The sequence below is a fragment of the Oryzias latipes genome, chromosome 1, assembly GCF_002234675.1.
Source record: "Oryzias latipes chromosome 1, ASM223467v1".
Lineage (NCBI taxonomy): Eukaryota > Metazoa > Chordata > Actinopteri > Beloniformes > Adrianichthyidae > Oryzias > Oryzias latipes.
Window position 1 is genome coordinate 13,865,236 of NC_019859.2, and position 25,398 is coordinate 13,890,633.

Here is a 25,398-nt window from a genome sequence, read left to right on the forward strand (position 1 = left end):
TGAGACATGGGAAGTGAAAAAATAAGATAAAAAAATCACAAGTTTCACTCTTAAGGAACTATGCCACGCCTCTGTATACGTAAAAGTGGAAAATAACACAAAACATGAACAAATACTGCGTGTGGCCAAGTGATCAGTTTAGGGATTACAAGGATGTATGTATACATCAATCAAGAGATTATCTACAAAACACCATGTGCAATTTTGCTGGTGAATTCTTGAGAGCAAAGGAACAGTCCCCATGGAGACCAAGCCACATTCCTAACTACTTGCCATCATTATGTAAGTAGAGAAGTCTCAGCTTGCACCTCTGTTATCCTTTGCTGTCACTTCGTTTTTAATCATCTTTTATAGCTGCCTCACTGTTTATATATGCACTTTTTTTCTGAAATGATAATTCCTTTATAATGGAAAAGAGTAAACTATGTTTATGGGAAAAAAGGGTTTCTTTGAAGATAATTTCTACAAAACAGCAGGTAAATTGGAGGACTGTTGAAGTGCTTTTGTTACCTACAATCCATTAAAATCTCATCAAGGTATTTGCAATCTTTACTAACCTGCTGGTTCGAGTTAGTGATGCTCCAACTCCTGAGTCCCTCCTCTCTCGCATCCCTTCTTCTGCTTCCCCCAGAGGGTTTCCTGTGCTGTCTTGGTCACTTCCATTCTCAGTCTCTTCCAGTCTGTTCTGCAAAGGGGACGAAGGACAAGGGGATGCAGAGTCCAAGGCTGAATCGGAGTCTCCTTCCTCCACTTCATCGTCATCTTCCTCTTCCTCTTCACAGGCTGCAGCTTCTGACCAGGCATTAACGAAGCGCTGCAGGCCGCTAACGTGTTGCAACACTTCCTCCAGTTTGTGTTCATCCCCCTCTTCCTCCTCTCTCTCAGTGTAGGGGACGTTGTCATAAAAACTAAGGCGACAGTCAACAGAGCCCGAAGAGGAACAACGCTGGCGTCTACTTTGCCGTCCCCTGAGGACCACAGAGTTCCCATTATCATTCCCATTGTTATTACGTGAATTCCCATCATGCAAGTCTTTGGGGAAAGTTCCAGGCTTGTGGTCTTCTGGCAAATAGAAAAAAATCATGCCCCCCTCTTCCTCATCATCGTCTTCCTCATCTTCTTCTTGTCTGATCTTGTCTGGAATGCTGCAGTTGCTCCTGCAGTTCTGTTCATCACTTGACATCCCACTACCAGATTGGCAGGAGATGGGTGGGGCAGACTTAGGCAGAGACGGCTGCCGATCTGGGACTTGTTGGAGAAAACTGAAAGGGTCAAATCCTTCCAAATACATCCCTCCTCTTTTACTGAAACCTGCTGCCGTGCTGTGGCTACGAGCTCGGGTGACAGGGCTTGGAGTGCTCACCGCACTCCCACTGCTGGCTTCAGACTGGCTGCTCCCAGTGCTGCCAGTGCTTCCATTGCTGGTCTGAGTGGAGTAAGATAAAGAGCGATTCCGGTTAAGAGTCATCGTCTGAGTGGGATTGCACTGGTTATTCAGATTGATGCTTGAGATGTCCACACAGTTAAGCTTTCTGAGTTTGTCATCATCAAAACCTTCTTTGATAACAGGGCCACTAATTTCGATCCTTCCGTTGGTAGGGCTAGTCTTCTTCTTTCTCTTGGAGGAAGTGCCACTGCGAAGCCGCAGACTCTCCATCCTCTTGAGGAAGCCTTTAGCTCTAGAACGGGCACTTTTGCCACTGCCTTCTCCTCTGTCCAGATGTCCCCCTACCATTCCTGTATCGACATCAAAGGTGAACTGTCGGAACGAATCCAGGGGTGACGGAGGTAACCCATCGGATAAAGAGTCTTCATTGGCTCCTCCTGACCCACCTGTGCCTGAAGATGAACACATGCTAGCCACTGAATTGGCACGAAGGGCACCAGTAGGGATAGTTTCATTTAGCAAGGCTGCAGCATGGCCCTTTTCTTCTCCTCTTCCTCCAGAACCACTGCTATGGATAGAGCCAACTTCAGGTTGCTCACTGAGATCAGTGAGCACGCTCTCTGAACTGTTGCCTTCACGCAAACCCAGCTTGCCTTTCTGGGATACTTGGTCCTTGGGAAACGAGGGTTGGACAGGATCTGCTTGTAACTCTGAAAACACCTCCAAATCTTCCATTCGTGACCAGCGCTTGCTGTCCCTCTGGAAGGTCCAGCGGCCACTAATGGCACAAGGTTCGTCCTCATCCGAATCTTCACTCTGAATACAGGGCAAGGGAGGGAGAGGACATTATGCAAAATGAGAGGTGCTTGTTTACGTAAGACAATACAACTATTTGCTCAAGTTGTCAAGTATTTCCATTGCACAAGATCATCCTCAAGAGATGTGAATAAGTGATTCAAGAAAATAGCAGAAACAAGCAAAAAATAGCATTTCTGCTTACAATCACCGTCAGTCTATTATTATCTCTTCAATAATTGAGGAAACTGAGGATTTAACATATACATTTTCTTGACATGGGGCAGGGACTGAAGTAGTCCTCTTTGAGTTCCAATCAATTTGCAGGCATTTTAACATAATACACCGCGCCCCCAGTGTAGTTAATCTATCTCAGACCCTGAAGGGAATCCAGGAAATTCCATCATGACCCCCACAGCTCACAGTGCAACCAGCCAGCCAGACTGGGGTCACTTACCTAATAGTCTTTATCTTCTCTGTCTACGCATGTGCATTCACACACAGGCACACACAAACTCCTACTCATTAGGGTAGGATATAAGCAGGAGATGGATGGACTTCAACTTTTATTTTACTTTTTATCATTATCATTTTTTCTCTAGCTTTCCTGGTTGGAATCCAAAATAAACACATTCTTTTTTCATTCCGTATTGTATTTTGAGCAGTGATAGGCCAACAGAAATGTGACTGTTTGTCAATCTCTTATCCCAAATCCATCAAATCAACAAAGCAGTCAGCAAAGGTCGCTATCATCAAGGTCACACAGAGGAGATCATAAAAAGAAAAGTAAAAGGATAGTAAAATAGAGAGAAAAGTAGACAGAAGGTGATGTAAAAGGATAGAGAATGTGAAGACATGAGGAGATCAATGCATTCCTAAGTTGTCTGGGTGGGGAGGGGGGCTTTAGCGTGGTTGGTTGCTGTCATATAGAAGCCAAGGAGTCAAGGAGCCAAATAACCTTTTTGGCCCCATTATGTCCCTCAGTATGCTGAAAAGAAAGTTGAGGGTCATTCTGATGAAAACCACTATGCATAGAACAGGCATGGTGCTATGCTGCCATGGAATTACATTGTATTTGAATAAAAAATAGATTTCATTAAAGTTTTTGTCTGGACTTTAAAGTTTACTTGTAACAAGTCTATAGTTGGAATTTTGCCATTTCTTTTGTTGTTTGAAAGTAAAAGAAATAAAGGAGCACTTAGTATTAGTATGTGATTGTTAGAAAAATACCTTTCATTTGTTAAAGTTTCATTCCTGTTCAAAATTACTTCACAAGTAAGTCACAAAATACTAGCAGTTTATATGAATTCAGAGTATTGAGGAAGTATGTGACAAAGGAGCATAGCATGCCTTTAATGGGAGGAGGTCCCAGTTAATGAAAGCCCTTGAAGATATCCTGCCTCTAGCTAGGGTTCACACAGCATGCCTGATCTAGAAATAAACTCAACAACGCTGTTTTTTCCCCTTTGATCCACTGGCAAACTGGTAGTGGGAGTGGGAAAATTAAATCCTATTTGAGGAGATGGTCAGGGGGGGGTTTCAAATTTGAAGGAAGTACAGGTGTGAGCATAAAACTTACTCTTTTTCTTTGTGGGGATAGATCCAGTCTCATTAGAGCACACTTGTTAAGGGTATTTAGTCGCCTGCAAACACAGAATCACAAAAATTGAGTAAATAATCAAAACATTCCAATGTTTTAAAACTATTACAACAGATAGGATGCAAACAAAATGAACAGCAGATCTGGAGAAAAGAGAGACAGGGGATGCTGTAGAGCCACAAGTCTGGCTAATGAGCTGCTGAAGGATAATCCCCTCCGTGGACATAAAGGCGCAGATAAGGAAAGTGGGGAGAATGAAATCTGCTGGAGTGGTGTAAAAAAATGTGGGGAGGGGACAGAAAGCTTATCCCCCCTGCCACCTGGAGAAGGGGACCAAGGGCACTGGTGGGGTCCACCCTCCTGTGAGTGCATATCATATAACAATGGAGAAATGGAGTGATGGAAACCAAAGGATGGCTGCGGCTTTGGGAAAAGGGTGAAAGGCTGTTAAGAGTAGACTCTCTTAAGATGATAGTTTCCAGATGTTTGGAAGGACACCTACTGGGGTTCATTATTAAGAGCTGGAATTTGGTGAAGGAACTCATTACGTTTAAGAACATATCAACACCCTTCACGTATGGTAATTAATGCAGTGTTGACAAAGACAGCCTTTTCTAGTGACGTCTAGCATCAGTAGGCCCTTTTTAAATAAAAACAAGTTAATGAGCCCATTTTTATGCCCACAAAAATCAGATTACTGGGAGTAATTACATAGATGGAAAAGTGATCATGAGAAAATCCTAGTCTACTTGTGACTCAGTTCACTGATTTATTTCGAAGCGCTACATAATGTTATAACTTTTTTACTTTCTATCTCTTTCAAAGCCCAAAGCGTCTCTTCTCTGTAAAGATTGCAATTGTAAACGTTATAGCGTTAGTTTTGCTAATACAGTGACTAATATATCTAAAAATGAACAACACATTGCTGCTGTTTTTCCTTTACACTCTGCAAAAAAGAAACAAAACTGGCCTCCGTTAGGCAGCACTACTACTACATGTAAAACTACAATATGCATAAAGGTCGATCCAGCCTGGGAAGTATCGACTTTTCAGGGAGAAATCTTGATTTATTCATCCAATATCTGATTGTTAGATATCTGCAATGGTAGGACAAAAGACATCAGGTTGTCCTGTTTATGTCACTTGTTAAGTCCAATAGTTTGATAAATCAGATTACAATCAGATATTTGTGGTAGGAATTGTACACTTTGTACTAAAGAAGTGAATAAGATGAGACGTTTTATACCCCTTCTACTAGAGTACAACAATTTCAAATATTAGCTGTTTCACTATTACTACTTAACAATAAGTGGTAGGAGTGACATGTGTGCTTGCAATAATGGCATAAAAGACTCAATTGGGTATTGATCTAATCTAAAACGTTTTAAAGCAAGCTGCCTTTTGAAGTCATGCTCTTGCAATTTCATGTGAGGGCAAATATGTGATAGCCCACAAAAAATGAAAAGAAAGGCGCATTCCAGCAAAAGCAAGGTGTGGTATATCTTGTTATCTTACCTGCAAAGAGCCTCAATGGCATCCCGATCAAGGAAGTCATGGTCTCTGGTGACTGAAGAAATGTCGATGGGAAACTGGGCATCTAAAATAAAAGTCAGGTTAGTGGAAGAAGCTCATTCAGTCAGTGTGTGCAGATGAGACTAGTTATCCCCCAACTTGCCCCAAACACACCCACTGCTCAAACATCTTCATTCTCCCCCATACACTCTTGATGAAAAGCTAAAAGAGGAAGTAGCGTCTTAGCCGACCAAACAAACACAGCTGCAGCTTTGAAAGTGGGCAGGCAGGGGGGATATGGAGCACAGAGGGAGAGAACAGGGGACTGATTGAAGACTGACAATAGCTACTCCACTTCTGCTCCGCGCTCTGACTTCCTTCTGTTTCTTGTTTTTGCACTCTACTTTACTTCAGCAGCAGGGTCACCTTTTCACCCAGTTGCAGCACTGATAAAGGTTAGTCTGTGTCAAAACAGAATGCACTTCTATGGATGGAATGTTGGGGATGGATGGATGTATGGATGGATGGATGGATGGATGGATGGACGGACACCAAGATATTGTCAGGAATGTGCTGACCCTGGTCAAAATGGAAATCTTGCTTTTCCACCCCTCAGGAGCAACGATGATAAGAGAATTCTATTCGTGAAAGTTCAGTATCTTCAAACAACTGAGGTTAAAGAATGCATATCAGGCATCTTTCATGGGGCAATTGCCTTGACATCACTGACAAAACAAACGAGCCCATATATGCAATGAAGGCAAAATGTTTGCTTGCACGAGTAATAAAAAATACCTCTCATAAGGAGATGACAAAGGTTTATCTATAGCAGAATCTGCAGAAGGATAAACTGTGGATTATTTTTGTTTTCATATGGTCTGAAAGGTGTCATCCTGCATGTGAAAACATCCTGACCACCAAGAATTTGAAACCAGTGTCTGCTAAGTGGAAAAATCCTACAGTGGTAATGTTTTCCTGCTTTCACTTACACAAAGACCAATGAAAAGTTTTATAAATTTTCATGCATGGATTGTATTACATAAAACTAGTTAAAGCCAGACTTTTATTTTTTATTTTTTGTATTTTTGAATATATACATTGTTTGGATATGTGATATTAGTTAATTTAATAGTGGAACCTGGGAATTTGAAGAAGAAATTAAGTGTCAAATTTTATTTGAACAACCAAATATAAAGTGTCTGAAAGCATTTTTTACCTTCATAAAGTTGGGCGTACTGTGGAAAACCTGCAGCTCGGAGCCAGGTACAGGCCTCTTTGGCTTCAATCTCTACAAAAAGACAAAAACAGAAAGAGAAGATGTATAAAAATCAACAGGATTAACCATTAATTACAAGCAGATGCTATGACATTTGTTTACATTTTGCCTAAATCATGTCGTAAGATAGCCCAATGCCTCCAGAGTGTGAGGATCTTATCACATGTGAACTCTTTCACCTCATTAACCATCAGTCTCTCTCCTCTCTCTTGTTTCCAAAACTGGAGTTCAAAGCATCTACATGTAAATTGTCTTCACGTTCCCACTTGCCAAGTATGCGCAGCTCGAGCTTCTTCGCTGAGAAAGGTGCTTTCAGTTTTTACAATGACATCACCAAAGTCTGGATGTTTTGATAAGGCCTCTATGGTGTCCGAAAGCCTTTGATGCTTTCAGAAAACCTACGCTTTTGAAACGACAGAAAAAGTGACCCAAAATGCCAAATGTGTCACCGTCACTGCAGTCAATCATATTCACAGAACAACCAAAGAAACTCATAAATCCTTTTAAACACAAGGTGTGACATTTTGGGTTGTTGTGCTAACTACTGTGACTGCATGTTGAGGTTCATGGTTTGTCGGGAGCCACAGCAATGTCTCCCAATTATGTGTGAAAGCCTTTTAGATGATATGTGCCAAATGGCAGCCAACCATCTTCACACAGTCAGTAGTTTGGATAGGAGACACAAACATGGCGTAAGACCTTAAGACCCTCATTTTACAATGCTTCCTTAGCGTGTTGATGTAGCACAACAAAGACTTTGTAACAAACCATTAGACCTAATATATAAAACAACAACAATAGATAAAACAGAAACTCTGACATTGTAATAGTCTGCTACACTTTTAAATAGGACTATTGACTGACTAATGCATTTTAGATTTGAGTTGCAAAACTCTGCTACTTTCTAAAGCTAAATTATGTTGCTATACCGTGCATGTTTTGTTCTTGTGGAGCAAAGACAACATTAAATAAAAATAATTTGGGAATAACTTTGGACTGATTGTTTTCTATGAACAGATGAAACTTAACCGTAATACACTGCCAGACTGAAGTCAGACAAAGACCAACAATCTTAGGTCTGGTCTAAAAGATATACCAGCATTTAAATACCAACAGCAAGCCTAGACAGCAGATAAAACCTCTGACAACAAGGTGTGACATGACCAGAACAGTCCCCCCTCTGCCACGGTGGGGTAGGCAGGCCAGGAGTGATCTCAACCATGTAACCAGCATGTGCCAAAAGGGTCAAGTAGCACTAAAAAAGTGGTACTTTCTGACAAACAATTTCTATTTTCTCCCAGTGGACTTGAAATGGCATGCCTCAAAAGACCATGTGTGTGTGTTAAACCTTGTATTTAGGGAGTGCTGTGAACCCAGGAGAACATAGAAAGCTAAGGGGTAATTATGCCCACATTCTTGAAAGCAAACACTGCGAAGGGCTACAGATTTCTTGCATTTGTATGTGTATCAATGTGTGTGTGTGTTAGTACAGAAGCAGTATTTGCAAAAAAAAAAAAATATATAGCAAGACACTTGGATACCGGTAATTGAAATGCAAAGTAGATGTACAGACACACGGAAAGCTTTTCACTGAAAAAGTATGGGATCCAATAAGCTTCTTTCGGAGAGAAGCTATCATGAGCACACCCCTCCATGGGACAAAATGTGTGTCAGATCCACTTTACAGTGACATGTCACTTAACGTGCTAAGAAAATGAAATGATAACAAATGTATTCACCACGTTTATGCTGGTGCCGAATGTTTTCCCCTGCAATGTGTCCCCAATTATTCATAGTTCTTGTCGACCTTTTGTTTGGCTACAAAAAAGTGGACATGGGGGTCTGGCATAAACAACCAGAACCACACACAGAAACACACCCACACACCCTCAGATTTATTTCATTTATTAAAAAGTGAAGAAAAAAGTAAAATTCAACAATATTTACAAAACACAGATAATTGCAAACTAACCTCATTCTTACTTTTTTTGTAATGATTTAACATCTTTTACTTTTGATTTATTTATTATTTTTCCCTCTTAGTGTCCGCCCCAGCTTCCTAACACTCACTAGGGAACTACCTCACTTCCTCTTCCTGCTTCCCTTGCAGGAAAGGAGGCGAGCAGCACTGCATTGACTGCTGAGTACTTGGCTGTGAGGCCCTCCCTTCATTTGTTCCTGGGCAGATAATAGGCAGAGGCAGCCAAGACAAACATGGGCTCCGGTGATTGTGTGTACTTAGCAAACGCTCTTATGGTTAAAGGCACATACAAAGCCACACAGAACAAATGTCCTACGGCACACATTTAGAAAAAAGCCAATCTCTGTGCTAACATCAAGCCGAATAGATTACTTTACGATGGTGGCGTGTGTGCTGAGTCGATTCAGGTACAACACTGAACATGAATAAGAACAGCTCACAGAGTTGGGTAACTTTTCCATATGTTCCAGTGTGATGGAGAATTTCAGGACAATACTAAAAACAAACTTGACTTTACCAATAGAGTGCATTGTCTTGCAAGAATGGATGTGGCTCCACCCTGGCTGGCTAGGACTCACGCCACTGATGCCAACATGTGACCAGTCAAAATTGGCTTTCAGACAAAACTGAAAGTAAATAAATAAAAAGAAACATCTCTGTATAAATGTATTACTGTTTGCATCAACAGGGCAGTTTCTTTTTACAGCTAATTACATTTAGTTCTGTTGCATATGAATGAAACAACACCGTGAGGTGAGATGGCTGTCTCTCTTTCTGTGGGAACAAATGATAAGAATGATATCTGAGGATAAGATAGCTGAGTTAACTTCAATAGATTTTATCTGAATCTAAAGAAGCCATACTTCTGTGGTTTGCTGTTAGTTAAAGTTACTAAAATTAACCTATTATAGTCATTGTTTGATTTCCTTTTAGTTCCTCTCATCTCTAACCCTGTTTCTGCTTATTTCAGCTCAGCCTGCCACATCTCTTCTCTCCCTTCCGGTGGCAGGAAATTCTCACAATTGCTGGCCAAGGCTTCGCTCCGTCACAGAAAGGCAAAAAGGCTCCAGCTATGCAGAGCCTTCGCTCCAGAGAGAGTTTGTCAGCATCCAGCAAACAAAGGAGACTGCTCCCCACCTCAAAGTCTCACCCACAGCAATCTGGAGGTCATGGGTCTGAGCAGTTATCACTAACAACTAGTCCTTTGAAGAAGACAGATTGAGAAGAATGCCCGACCAACATCTTCTGTGTTGGTAGCTTATCGAGAATTATCAAATCATCTGTGGGTTTCAAAATACTATCAGTTAAAAAAAAAAATCAAAAGGCTGTCATGGCTTCTTATCAACTAGAGGTTTGACTGGGTAACTCTGACAGAGCTTCAAAGTGGCTCGAGAGAGATACAGTGATAAACCTGGCAGACTCTGTGGTTCAGCTCCGATCCCCAATGGGAGAATGGAGAAATGCTTAAATTTGTGTCTTTTTAAGCAAATAAAAAATAGGACAACTCAATTTCTTTCAATTTAATCTGACACTCCTTTGTTTCTATAAAGTTGTGCTAGTGCATTGAGCTCTCTAGTGTGCTAGTCTGTGGTGTTCTTTTAAAAACAATTTAAAAAAGCAAAGTGCAATGATGACATGCTGGGAAAATAGTTAACATTTAACTCATTAAAGCAATACAGAAAATTAAGTGAAAGTTGATAATTAAGAAATTAAAATGTAAAATCAATGACAAACAATGGGTTATTTTTTATATTGCCTTTTTTAATCAACATAGCAGCCCCAGTGCAACTGGGATGAAGAGCATCCCATCCTGAGAAGCATGTGCAAATGATGATCTACTCAACAGTGACTGTTCTATTTACTATTGTCAATCAATTCTACTACCTTTCTGAGTTAATATTGTTATCTGTCTAAAGGTAGTCACAAAGCACAGCAAAAATGCAAGCATCTGAAAAAACTCTGACACAAGTATGAAATGAAGAGCCGTGACTCCTGGTTTCTATAGAGCTGATTTAAAGCATGTTTTGAAGCTCATCGCCATCTTGGCAGGATATGAGGTCACTGAGCACTTCCTTTCCAAAACACAAAATAAAAGCTTGACAATTAGTGGAATACACCTGATAAATATGTGGATTGACAGTTACATGCAATCAAAAGATCAAACCCCTATAAAGGTACAATTTCTAATATAAAATCCAATAATGAAGTTTATAACAACAATTTTTGACAGTATAAAATCTAACCACAAGAACGGAATGATTTTTGTAACCATGGCCATATATTTTATCTAATTCGTACAACAGCCCCCAAACAGCTACTAGAAGCTGGGCTTGGAACCTCTTCCTTTTAATAAGAAGCTTCCACCTACAGCTATGAACCTCTACCACTACAAGTGCCTGTAGGTGTTATTACAAAAAGAGGCAAGGGGGAACCTGTTTTTTTGTTTTTTAGAAACACACAGCAATAAAGCATTTCCCATTCCAAAAGGTGCCGTCTATAGTTTTAGACATAGCTAGCCATGTCAAGCCTGAGGCCTCAAGTCTTGCAATTATTGCTGGGCCTTTCTCAACTTTCAGTACTATAAAAATGATTTATGATTAAAACTATTTCACAACTGGCTATGTGAAAACAGCAAACATATATTCATCATATGGAAGCAAAGTTTGAAAAGCCAGAGAGATGGTTTTAGCATGACCGGTATTGGAATGCAAAGATGGTTGAAAACAGATTTTTCTTCTTCACGCTGGATCATATTTTGTGATTCCATTGCTGGACAGCTGGGCTTCACAAAGAAGGTCTAACTGTTAGCCAAGGGACACAGTGCCAGGAATATAACCATCTGGCGAGCCTCAAGCTTTGTCCCGCTCACACAGATCCACAAAATGAAAATGAAGTTACTAACATGGTCCATTCCAGTTATTTCCCACCAGCTGGTGGCATGCAGGCACAAATTCAGCAGCACACATGCATGCAAACACACAGATGGCCTGGAATGGATCATTTGCTCCGCTAACCCCAAAGGCCCCTGTGTCATCCTGCTGATGACAGATTTATGCTCAAATGGAGGGTCCTATCCCTGGATCAGGTGACCAGTTCTGTTCAAAACCTTTGAGAAGCTTGATACAGACAGATAATAGCCTATACCTACAATGACCACCCCAACAATAAAAAACATCATTAAAAAACTACTCAAGGAATGAAGGTTTCCACTTTGCTATAGAAAAATTAGGGTACAATTTAGCCTTCAGATCTCCAAAGAGTATTCACATGAAACATCTGGATGCCTCTGCAGCCTTTCAGATAAGGCCTGAGCTTATTTCCTGTTTCACACAGACTGTTGATGAGGCGCGCTTCCTTCATTTACTTTTCCCATCGGATAGCCCCTAACTCCAACACAGCTCAGTCAGAATCAATGCTTCCCTAATTGAAAGACAAAGTGAGTGACTGGACCAGAACATAGTGTCACAATGGGCAAATGGGTAAATGTGAGTGCCTGTGTGCCTCTGAGCACGTTCCCAATACTTTTATGGCCTAACTGAACCACTCTGTACTCATATCTGTTCTCGGCCTTAGGTTACTGATAAGGATGTGTGTGCTGGAGAAGACTGAACGAATGAGACAAGAGAAAGAAAGAGAACCCTCAAATCAATGTAAGCCCTCTGATTCTTTTGCATGTAGGAGATTAGACCAACGGCATACCAACTGTAGGCACTGACGGGGCAGAGATATGGCTGAACAGATCTACAGCACAGTTTAAAACTGAAAATACGCAGATTGCACATCAACATATAAATACAAAGCTCTGAATTTTGGCTGCTCTGTGCGTAAAAAAAAGAGATCAGAAGCATTGAGGAAGGGGATTTCGTAAAACGTTTACCTCACAGTTTGCGGAACTTCAAAAATTGTTAGATGAACCAAACCCGAGGATGAATGGAAAACGGGAGTGGGGACGTGGAGGCTGAATGAGGGGTGGATTTCTTATCTGACAGCCCGCAGCGCTGCGCCCTCAAGGCGCAACTCTTGGAGAAACCTTTATAGCTACGTTAAAAGTATAGGTTCTAGGGGAAAAAAGACTACATACTAACCACGATATATTTAGCAATTAATATAAAATAATTGTTTGATGAAGTTCCGTTAATTGTCACGCACCAAACTTGTTCTCCGCAGCCATCCCTGAGCGGGAGCGGTGAGCTGTAGACTGATGAAAGCGCTAAGTTGAAGTAAAAAAAATGCTTGTCAAAGGGACTAAAATAAATATGAGTCACACTTTAGCTAAAAGTGTTTATAAAAATAATAAATAAACTTACGTGTTAATATCATTTTTTAGTGTCACGGTCGCCAGCAGCTTTGCGTAAAACTCCCTGCTGCGCCTGCTCGACTGTCCGCTCAGACCCACTATGCCGTTAGAACGAAGTCCGCATGATAATCCACTATGGAGAAAAACTATACAGTCTTCTGCAGATGTCCTCTAGCCGTAACGCGAGACAGTAGATCCATGGTTCTAGTTTGACTCAGCTGCGACTCATAGAATTCCACAAAACGCTTCGCTCTTCCCAGCCAAGTGATGCAGCTCCGAGCAGGACTGTGAATGGAGAACAGTGTGATTCAAACTTTAGGAATGGAAAACTGCCGTTGCTCCACCCCCAGCTGCTCTGCTGCTCCCCACCTGATAAGGAGCTGAAACACACTCACAGGAGGCGCGGGCGCACACACAAGAGCACTGTCTCTGCGTAAATGACGCAAGATCTACATGCTTTATGCTCCATCCTTCTCCCTTCCTTACTCAATTTCCCGAGTTTCCAGTTCTGTGTGTTTTATATGGGGGGGACAAACTTGACTCCCTGGGATCTCCTATGTGACCTTTCATTCTGACAGCCTTATTCCCCCTCATTTAAGAAGCAGGGCTGGCGGCTCCTGGCCTGGTGACCGGCTTGCATCTCATTAGAAAGCAGTGGAGACAACAGTGAGGGGCTCTTTTGTGACGCCAGATTAGCCTGAAAAGCGCAAGTGGTGCCGTGAAAAGACCACTACAGCAGGTATGGTAATGCTTTTGCTCCTGCCCGCCCTAATCGGGGCGCGTCCGGCGCACGGAGCCTGCTGCTGCGCCACGCTTAGACCTCCTCCAACCATCATGAACCAAAGAAACTCTCATCCAAACTGCAGGGTTTTTTTTAAGCACCAACGTGATGTTTTTCTTCAGTTTAAATCATGGTAACTCACTGTGTTGGGTTGATGTAAATGCAGGCCATGACGTGTCACTAAGTGACAGGGAAATGTGGTAATCAACAGCTTGGACATCCGAGGAAAGAATGATGCAGAAAATCCTGGCTAACTCTTTAGTTTCTTGTAAGCTGCCAGACCATTCCCAGCTGACCGCAAGCAGAGGAGATTCAAGCAAAGGAAAAAGATCCAACCGGCTACTTGCCTGTTGCCATGCCACCATGATGAAAGGGTGGGAACCATGGGGAAAATTAGCTATGAATTTCCATTAGTCAAAATAAAAGATTTCAAGAAACCGCCTTCATGTTCTGTTGGTAGTTTTCATGTGAAAATGTCCTTTTCATGAGCTGTTCTAACCATGATACAAAGATGGAAGAACTCAAACACTTGTTATGTAGGGCTTAAGTCATAGCAAGCAGCAAAAGTAAATTCAGTTGTAACTATGTGGAGAACTTTGCCTTTAAATATTATTCTAAACTTCCCAGAGATGATTAGTCCACAACTTGAAAGATGAAATGCATATATTTTTATAGTGCCAGCATGAATGTATGGACTACTTAGCTAAAACAATGTTCAAAAATGTTTGTAATGAGTTTTGTTAATTCTGAAACTAACAAAATATGAGGTTGTTTTGAAGATGTGAGACTAAAAATGAAATGTTATGATAAAAATAATGTTTTTAGGTAAAAATAATCAAAATTGAATAATTTACTAATTTTGGTTTTGATCATCATTTAAAGCGTCGCAGGATTTTTTGGCTAAAACGTTTATTTTGTTTCTTACTTCCTCAAAGGCCAAACTGTAAAAGCACAAATGTGAAATTATCCAGTCATCAGAGGATAAACGTCGGATCAACACGTCAACAGACAATACATGATCTTATGAGCTCATTAACAGAGGTAAATCTTCCCAGATTTCTTCACTAAATCTTATAACCTGCAGGGAGGGAGAAGGATAATTATGGTCTTTCAGTGTGCCTGCAATGCAGAGGAAGAGAAAGCATAGGAAGGAAGCAGAGATTACCAAACAAGGCCAAATCCCAGAACCACAAAACCTGACCACCCAGAGGGAGCACCCAATGCACCAACGCAAAGATGGGTCAACCGCCCCGCGCAGAGATGAGGGAGCTCCAGCGCTCAACTTGTTTGATGGTGACAAATACATTAGAACGGCGCGGGCTGTTGATGATTGTGTGTGGTAAAGTGCGAAAGATTAGACGAGCAGACTGCTGTTGATGCCAGCAGCTGCAGGGCAAATGAGTGTGTCTCTCTAGTGTCTACAATTTTCCTTCCTCAAAGCTTGTCAGAGTCAGGCGCTTGTTTGGCTTATGATTCAGATACAAATCAAAGACATGCGAGAATAATAAGGGTCTTTGCACAAAAGAAAGGAAATGAGAAGATGCATCGGTGTTAGAAAAGAAATACACAAAGGATTAGAGTTTGCATCACTTGGAACCATTTTTTTTCAGAAAAGAAAACAGCCAAAATACAATTTCCCAGACATGGACGTTTTGCTGGATTAGCTTTTGTTTTATGGTCAATTTTACTCATGTGTGCTGTGGGTTTTTAATTATCACTTCTGTATTGAAACAACAGAAGCACTAATGCAGAAAGAAAACAAATTGCAGATATTTGATCTAAAAAAGGCTCTCACTTGGGCCATTAACTCCTGAACTGTTAGGCGAAGCCACTGTTGCCGGTTGTAAAGTTTTAACAGTGTCACCTCTGACCCTCAAACACAGACAGAAGTTGAGAGACAGAAGGCAGAAAAGAAGAGCAACTGAAAACAATCAAAAAATGACTTGAAAAAGACTTTCTGCAACAGTAACAAAGAGAAAAATTATGTTATCCTGAAAGAAAGAACAATATAGCTGCAGAAATGAAAGAAGCATGAAGAATGAAAACAATTCTCCTGACCTGAAGAGACGCCCTGTGGGGTTGCCTTGGGATCTGCCCTCCCTTTATCTGCCAGCCCTAACCTCAAACAGCAGGGCCAAGTGAGGGTCAATGAATGGATGCATCAGGCTAACACACCCGCAAACACCCAAGGCCGTTTCAACAGAAGCGAAGAAGACCTTCTCAAAGGTCATAGAAAATTTTAAAATGAAGGTATATTCTATTTAGTTCCCAAAATGTAAGTTAAACACAAGGAATGTAACATTTTGATCATAATTTGCCCTATATAACCTTTTGTTTTACAATTGATGCACCCATTTCTGAGACCCCTATCTTATTGGCATGATTCAAACTTTCCTTAAATACTCAGTGTATATAACTTGATACATGTTTTCTGCCCTGTAGTTCATCCTCAATCCACTAGGGGCAGAAGAAGGGCTCAATCCACTAGGGGCAGAAGAAGGGATTTTCCTGCTCATTTCAAATTTGAAAATCACTTTTGGCGGGAAAAGTTTTGCTAATTTTCTAAGCTTTATAGTAAGAATAACTCCTCTCTTGTTATTAGTTTTTTTAAATGAATACTTAGTTTATTAAAACATGGCAACATTTGTTAATAGTTAATTCTTTATATTACAGTTACATCATGTTACAAACGTGGGGATCAAATTTGAGATCATGGGGAAAATAAGGTGCTTTTTTCCTGAAAACTCATGTCAATAGTTTTGCATCTTTAACCAACATTGTTGTGAGCAAAAAACCTACCACATCACTCAAAATACTATCATTGATACCATTAATATCTCTTTAAAAACATGATTTTGCATTTTTTAAGTTTTTCTTTAATGGATTTCATCTTAAGCCGAAGAAATTTGAATTCTCTGTCAATTCTTTGATGTAGTGTGCTTTAGAGGGTTACGACCGAGTTGTCAAAATCAAATCAATCTTCGGAAGGAAAACGCAAAATTAATTCATCAAACCTGGGAATCTTTTCTCTTTTAATGGAATTTCTTGGGGGGTTTGACAAAATTTTGTTTTTAATGCAAAATTTTGCAAAACATTTTAATGAATAATCCAGTTTTTGTTATGTCAAAAAACAAAGGTTAATAGCTAAAATTAATTGATTTTTTAGAAAGAAACAAATATATTTGATCTTATTATAGTACACCAGAAAGCAAAACGCAAAATTAACTTTGTGAATTGAAATTATATTGAATCTGTTTGCCAGTGATAATTTCATTACAGTTAAATTAGAGATTTTCGTATTACAGTGAATTAGACATATGAAACTTTATTTAATATTCCCCTATTAACAATTATGTGTCTGTCTTAAGGCTTCCCCTGATGCTGGCAGAGATGAATTGCTTTAACTTATCTTTGCGATAGACATAATCAAATAGGGTGGAGGCAGGGAGTCATAATCTCCTCATAACAGGAATTTCCAGAAATAGTTCATCCATAGTCTTGGGGATCAGCCCAAAAAGACACTGACAGCAGAAAGAGAAAGACAGAGCAAATGCTTCCATGCACACAATGGCAATGAGGAAGTGCACGGAGACAGGGGTTTGGACCAGGTTTCACACAAACACACACACAAAATAAGGAAGCCCGAGGCAGACAGTCGACCAAATACCTCGCCGGTATCCTACCCGAGCTTTGATGGACTCACTGTGATCACAATAGAGGCAGGAGTCTGACACACACACTAACACAAACAATGGATCTCCAGCATTGTTACAATAGTGAGAGTGTGTTTAGGTTATGGCACAACAACAACATTAAACAAGACAATTATGGGGAAAAAAGTGAATAATTAGGAGAGGGATGATGAGCTTTTGAGTTATTGTGTGTGGCTTTTGTCTGTCTACTTTCTTGTGTGTGCACATTCATATTTACAAGAATAAAGGCATTTTAAATTATTACAAACACACACTAACACAATCAGACCAATAGTCTGCATTTAGTAGTGTGTGTATAGTGTTTTATCTGATCCTGAAAGTGTCTCCATAACTAGTTTTAAATAATCTATCTGACTACTTGTGCTGAGGACTTGGACAGATTTTGATCATTTTCAAAAGTATCTGGTCACAGAGTGGATCCATTAGTTCAGACTAATAACTTGTGACTGGCGGAATTTGTGGCAAACGGATTCAGGCCATTCCAATAATTGAACAAACTCGTGCAGCTAACCACAAACAACATTTCTTGAAAAGAGCTTTCAGACCAAATCTGGGGACTCCCTGAGGAAATTGCTCATAAAAAACAAAAACAAAAAGAACAGCCTTCTAAATTCCACTCATGGTGATGCTGAATTGATGATGGTCACATGCATCCTGAACAAAGTCTGGGTTTCTCTGGTGACCCACTTTTCTATGTTGTTGTTTTTTTAAGGCCCTATTTCAATTTACTCTTTTGAATTTTTTTCAACCGTTGGTGTTTGTTTCCTTGGATTTGTATGTTGAGTGGACAAATCTCCATGTGGTCTTGTCAACATGTCATCACCCCCTTTTAAAAAATACAAGTCTAGATATTCTGGAAGCAAATATTAGTACTTAAAGTAAAACTTAGGAGCTCTAAACCTGTTTCCTTCCCTACTGCATTGCAGCTTCTTGACTCCTAGTGGTGATGCTAAATTGGCCAGATGTTTACAAGGCAGATGTTCAAACAAGGCAAAGAATTGACAGTCAAAGCTGCACAATTGGAAACATATGAGGAAATACATTCACTACTCTGAAATTATGAGATACTTTAGCCACATTTAAGCACAGAATCTGGACCAACATTAACTTGTCAACAACGGATGTGTTGCAGGGATTGACTAACAATTTATGAGTTGTTAAAGAATTGCTATAACATTATATCATTGCGGTCTATGTGTTGCTTGCTTTATTTATCTCTGTGTCAAATTGCAGGACATCCCATATTACCATCTTCTATTTGCCAATTGAGGCTTTTTGGAACCTGAAAATGAAATGAATAAAAAAATAAAGAGGCCAGCAAAATACAACATCTTAAGACCTGTATTTGGTTATTTGCTGCAGACTTAAAGGAATTGCTGATGCTACATTCACACCGCCCTTGGCAATGTACGTTCAAACAACCCCTTCCAGTAAAAAGTTAATGGAAACCCGAGTACCAGTACATATTCATTTTGGCCTTCTGTTTTCAAAATTGTAGCGTTCACCACTCAACTTTCTACGATCATTTTCAGGCTCTATAGTACATAAAAAACGCGCAGTTAAACTGGTTGAACTTTGACCAATCAGGAACTCATGTAGTAGTGACGTACAGGAAGACGTACGGGAAGTGTCAATCTCAAAAGGAGGCATAAATAACAGGTTGTGCTCTGCCAGAATTACTGTAAATGACACCAAGTCTTTCATATATCGGAATAGAGCTGTGAGAAAAAAATCCTGATCACGAGATTTGCAGCAAGCCTCTTTCACCTGTGAGTGCATGGGCTAGTTTTGGGTAGCGACAGACATATGTTAGCACTGTATGCTAAAAACCCGTATTCAGTGCATCACATGCTCGGTGTGTACTGCATGTAGCATTACAAGTGCTGGTGTTCTGATTTTGTAAATGGTAAGCTTTTCAAATGCACCATCTAACTTCAAAACCTATGTAACCTTGTGTAAATGTGGGTAAATGTGTGAAAACTCAATAGGACTTCACTAAGTCATACTTAATGAAGTTTTTATTCTGATCACAGAAAACCCCAAAAATAACTTGAATCTACAGGGATCAAGGTGTTAAGGGCTGTGTTTGAACTTAAAAGTTAAGCAAAAACTGCAAAACTACTCCTAAAATTGTGAAGGATGAGTTTTGTCATCACTGTTTCAAATTAACAAAACAAGTTTGGTTTTATATCTTGTACTTTACGAGCTATTTGGCTATTTGAGCGTGCGACCACATTCCATCCCAGCAGAAGAGGGGGGGTGGGGGGAGGGGTCTATGGAAAACCACTAAAAAATTCTAAGCCAGTGGTTAATGATGGCGACCATATGGCTGTGAACGAGGACACATTCCATGCTGCGCCGTGTCGCCTCCAAACTTCCTGCGTTACAACAGATGCCTTCATTTCTACTCATCTAATCTTCCCCGAATGAGCAAACATATCATGAATTAAGTGGAAAAAATAACTAACAAGATATTGTTTATCTCTGATGTAATTTGGCAGCCCTTCTGCTGTGTAAGCATTGCACCAGTTGAAACTAGATCCTAGATCTAGATCCTCCAACCCCTTCCTCACGACCCTAAAAAAGACGAATCAAGAACAGAAATGAATGCATGTAAAATATAACACTCTAAGCCCTGGAATTTCAGTTGTGTTAGTTTCAAATATCATAAGGTTTTAAAATCATTGAAGTGGAACGGTTTGTATGAAAAATTACTTAAAAGGGTTTTTAGTGATTTCAAAAGAGGGACTAATTAAACCCAGTGTGCAATGATGCATTCCTTTCTTTAAGAGCAGCCACCTGTGGATGCATAGACGTCACTGTAAGGACTGATCCATACCACGATTTTTGCAAATCATTTTATTATTTTTTTCACAAATATTACAACAAGAAACTAGATTTAAGTCTTTTCCGATTCAGATTACCGGCAGCTCATCTATGGGTTAATCTTATAAATGACAGATTTTTGGAGAAAGAAAACCCTCAAAAGCATTTGTTTACAGTGGAAAAGCTAGCTTTAAAATTCAACATGAAAAGTTGGCATTGCCAACATGTTCAACTTAAAATAGCTAAAATGTCTAGAATCAAACAGTCAGAATGGTTTACATTTCAGCTTCTAAAAATGTCAGAATATGATTTTTAAATCCTGCCCACAATTTTTCTTCTCCGGCACTGGCATAAGGCCTTTGTGCACAACAGAAATACAGTGACAAGATACAATAAGAATTCTAGGTATGCTGATGCTGTCTGGCATATTGATGAATTGCTCAGGATGAAGGCGGATATGGCATGGATTTGGAGGAGTTGGCTGAGGTGTCAAATGTATTTGCTTTCAGCACCAGTGAATCACAGTCCATTGAGGTGTAATTTGAAATCAGAGCAAAATATGCCCCACAGTGACATTTCTTGAAATGTAGTTGTTGTTTTAGGTGGGAGTGGGTGGGCATTGTCAGAAAGATGACAAAATGTATCGTCATGGAGAAAAAGAAAAAGTACAGATAACAAGAAGTTTGTACCTGATGGTTATGAAAACAAGTTGTGGCCTATGTCACTATCTTTTAAATATCCAACTTGGTGATAAAGAGGATTCAATTTGGGTACATGATCACAACAACAATGCCAGGCTCAAAAAAACTCTCCCAACACTGAAGGCAAGGTCCTCTTCTCTCCCTTATCTTTCCTGTTTTGACTTTTGTTCTGGGGTTCAAACTGTGTTGAGCTAGGATCAAATTCCAATATACAATGTATCCTTTATCTTTTTAAGCAAGTAATGCAGGAAGTCGACTCTTTAGTTTTGCCTGCTCTGACCTGCAACCTTCTATGAACTCTAACCTGTAGTGACCCACATGATGAACCATGTAGACGTGAAGGCTGTCACAAAAAACACAAGCCACGTTCAGGTTGGACATCATCACCGACCCAATGGTTCGTTTTGGCATATAGCGAAGCCAGTTAGATTGAAATATCAGACAAATTGTGCATTTTGTGGCACAAGCATCCAATGTGCTTCCTTCACAGAAACATGTTTGCCATGAGAGAAATTCAAAATAAGAGCCATTTTAAAGATGCTGGCCATAAACTCAACTGTTACAAACATATTTGTTCTATTTGCCCCAGTATGTTAGTGCACAAAATGCAGTCTTTTAACTTGAGGGGTACCTACAGAATACTATTGTTTGCAACATGTAAAAAAAACAAAACAGTCTGATACCACTAACAAACACTACTGTGACAACACTAATTCCCAACCTTTTTATTAACACGTCAAACAACACAGTTTGACACCACTACACATCAACTGCATTAGTGTATTCACAATAACTTGTTTGCAACTTAAAAAAGCCAAACCAACTGACATAATGAAAGAGCACCATGTACCTCTTAAAATTGCTTTAATATAAGAAAACACAACCAGAATTAATGCATACATAAAGTGCTCCAGATTATGAGGTGTACTGTTTTTTTTTTTTCTCATGGGAAACACGCTTTTCTGAAACAGTGGTCCATCAGCTACAATCATGCCAAATTTGGTGTTTGTACCACAAAATGCATGATTATTTTAATAACTGGTTCCACTGAAAGTGAACCAAGAAGGTTTGCATCTTATAATTCTTCATTGCTCCCATTGTAGTAGTACTTACATTTCTTTAGATGTTCAAAAGATATGTGTCTCTTAAAGTTTTTTGTAAATTTCTGGCCATAAATCTGAATTTGGTATTCATGTCAAGTTTCAAATTCTTTGCATGTATTCTAAAATTATAATTTGTGGAGCACCTAACATTACTGCAGACGTTCCTAGTTTTTCTTTTTAGGTGAAATAAAAGAGACTCAAGGGCTTTTCCCATCCCATTTTGTTTTGCACAATGGCAGTCACAACAGGAAAGCAAAGCTTAGCCAGCTGATATTAGCTCATTCCTTACATGGCAATCTTGACCTTGCAAACCAGAGACAGACGTGATATTGATAGAACAAATGTCTCACATATGCAAGAATCAAGGAGGTGCAGAAATAAGTTGTTTTTTTACAGTTTGAAAAGCAGTTAAAGTCCATTTTTTTTACTTTTGTGAAACAAAAATGTGTTGGATACAATTTCGAATTTTGCATGTTGAACATTCTGTTTTTTTATTTATATAGCTGATCCTAAGATTTGATGTATTAACTTAAATGCAGATTAAAAAAGGGGGAACACCTTCTTAGCTATATAGTGGAAGGATTTTGTGGTGATTTGTGTTTGAATTTGGCTTTTTTTGCCCGTTCTTAAAGGGAGTTTAAATTTAGCAACAAGCACCTTAATGAAGAATTTAAGATGGATTTTTTTTCCAGAAGATTATTTTTAATTCCTACTTAATCGTATGTCGTAATCTCTGTCTTCTACAAACTTGAACAATTTATGTGATTGCCCCTAAAATACCCAGGGCTCTCAGTCACCCACTCCTTCCCCGTCTGACTAACATCCTGGTGCAGTAGGTTTATTTACTTTACAAGCTAATAGACAGCACTGCCTTGTTTTAGGGTGAAGACTTGGGTTGATGAACAGAAGTTGCAGTCAGACCTGTAACTTCCCCCTGAACCCGCTGCTCCTTATTGGTCCCTGGAGGATGATAGTGTGACTCCTGAGAATAGAGGGCGACTAACACTGTCCAGCTGGAGTTTAGTAATTGTGACAGAGCCTGCATGCGTCAAAAACACTGGACCCTGGAAATCAAAATTTGTTGTCTCCAATCAGGTATTCTCCTTATGAAGAAGGGACTATTTTTGCAGTTTTTGGAAATACAGTAGGTGGTTCAAACAAAGTGGTTTAAGTAAAATAAAAAATGGTGCATGATGATTGATGGATGGATAGATGGATAGATGGATGGATGGATGGATGGATGGATGGATGGATGGATGGATGGATGGATGGATGGATGGAAGTAAAGATAATTATTTGTCTTTTGTGATGGGTCTGGTTGAAAGCATGATGGATCTACTTGTTTGTTGGTTTAATACATTATGAAGATAAGATTTTTAAAATGCCAGAAGGGAACTTTGTGATCTGTGAAACAACGTGGGCAAAGAAATGCCAGTCATGAAACACTTCCTGACCCTGACCCCAACGACAGTGGACATTAAGTTGTCCAAGTGTCACTCAGCCAATATGCTAATGCGAAGCGCTCCACTGCTTCCATTATTACCAGCTATAAAGAAGCAGATCAGAGGTTGGCCTGTGCGTGGAGGGTGACAACACTCAGCCAGTGGCCCTGTGTTCACCCATTCATGGTGCCAAAGTGGTTAGGAGTGACTAGGGGGCTAAAGGTCACTGGCAACACCCCTTGATCAGGGGAAGAAGGGGCAGTTAGTGGCTAATCAGTCTAAGAAGAAGATTATGTTCAAATAAAATTGAGATCTTTGCTTGCATGAAAAGCAACAACACAAATAAAAAACAAGGTTAAGAAAACATCAAACATTACATGCATCTGGTAGTTTTAGTCCTTGAAATCTTTTAAGGAACTTTCAGAGGCTTCTTTAGAGGCTCCATCCAGCCATCCAAACAAAGATATCCAGACTTCCCTGTCCCCGGCCACTTTCTCCCTATCTCCTCTGGGGCGACCCCAAGGCGTTCCCAGGCCAACCAACAGAAGTAATCCCCCCAGGATGTCTTCGGTATTCCTCGGGCCTTGCGCCCAGTGGGACATGCCCAGAACACCTCCCCAAAGAAGGCGTCCAGGAGGCATCCGGACCAGATGTCCGAGCCACCTGGTTCCTCTCTATGTGGAGGAGCAGTGACTCTACTCCGAACTCTCTCCGGGTGACTGAGCTTCTCACCCTATCTCTAAGGGAGCATCCATCCACCCTACGGAGGAAGTTTATTTCGCCCGCTTGTTCTCGTGACCTCACGTCTGTGGTCATGACCCAGAGCTCAAGACTACACATATAAGATCTGTATATGTATTTTAACAAAGACACTCTGGATGGAAAAATTGTAAAGAGCAATCTTTAGTCAAACAAATGAACAAAAACAGGGAACAAAAAGCAGACAAACACCCAACTTTAAGCAAATCAGAGGTCAGAACTGAAATATGCTATTTAAAATGCTTTCACTGTTCTGTAAAAATCTCAAAACAATCATATCTTTTCAAACTTGTTTTTTTTGGCTAAGAAACAGAAATTTACATTATATTTTCAGCACCAACTTAAATTTATTTAGAGAAAGTTTACTTCAATTTGTTGTTGTTTCAATTCTCATATGTTGTCAAGGAAATCCGCATTATCAGTCCACACCACAAATCAGTTTTGACTTCTGTACCCAAAGCCCAATTTTCTATTGTGTGAGGAAAATAAATGCTCCTTTTTAGAGATACATTGCTGCTTTGCAAAAAGCTTCTTTACTTCTAAGAATAAATCACAGAGAATTGACTGATTGATGCAGGTTACAAAACTTTTCTTTGCATTCTCTTGATGTATAAAAGAATCTATTTGAATTACAAAATAAAAGTGTTTTAAATTTTAAGAATAGGCTGTGCAAATGAATTGTTCTTCTCTTTTTAACTGAGGTCAGTGTGTGAGTAGATGATGGAGGCAGAAACCGGGTCAAGGTGTTGATGCTCCCTTGACTTTTGGGAAGCTAGCTGTCCTAACTACTATAAAAAAATTGCTTCTTTTTTTTAAATTTATTATCCTGTGACTTAAATGATCCTTCTGCCTCAAGCTAACACTGAACCTGTGGTCTTCTTAACAACTGAGATTCATCTGTTATTATTTGAGTACTGCTTTATCTCATACTGACCAGTTTCCAGGCTAACATACACATTTGTATGTCTTCCTCTTTTAGTTGGTTTATTTTTTGACCATAAAAACATGCTTTTATATTTTTGTAATTATTGGATGTTTTAAAAAATATAATCCCTGTTGTTTCAGTGAAATAAGAATACTGAAACTCAAACTAATTTGAGGCATTTTAAGTCATTGCAAAAGGAACAAGGGGTAAGTCTAAAAGCTCCTGCAGGTTAACTCAGTAAATTAAAAATAGCTAACCCACAGAGACCAGTTAGAGTCACTACCAGAAGCAGACAGGCAG

The 25,398-nt window shown here is 39.8% G+C and overlaps 1 protein-coding gene across 3 annotated transcripts in view; it reads right to left on the reverse strand.

Annotated features, from left to right (window-relative positions):
• The window catches only part of LOC101155573 (rho GTPase-activating protein 7), a 75,938-nt gene that overhangs the window by 9,344 nt on the left and 41,196 nt on the right, over window positions 1-25,398 (reverse strand). For 2 of the 3 annotated variants that reach the window (XM_011475294.3, XM_020703198.2), the window contains 4 exons: window positions 6,511-6,582; window positions 5,298-5,379; window positions 3,762-3,825; window positions 558-2,203 (listed from right to left, as the gene is read on the reverse strand). In XM_011475294.3, coding sequence (XP_011473596.2) covers window positions 558-2,203; window positions 3,762-3,825; window positions 5,298-5,379; window positions 6,511-6,582 — 1,864 coding nt within the window. Of the gene's footprint in view, window positions 1-557; window positions 2,204-3,761; window positions 3,826-5,297; window positions 5,380-6,510; window positions 6,583-12,858; window positions 13,151-25,398 lie in introns of those variants that run through there. The other variant, XM_004065862.4, reaches the window with a different exon arrangement.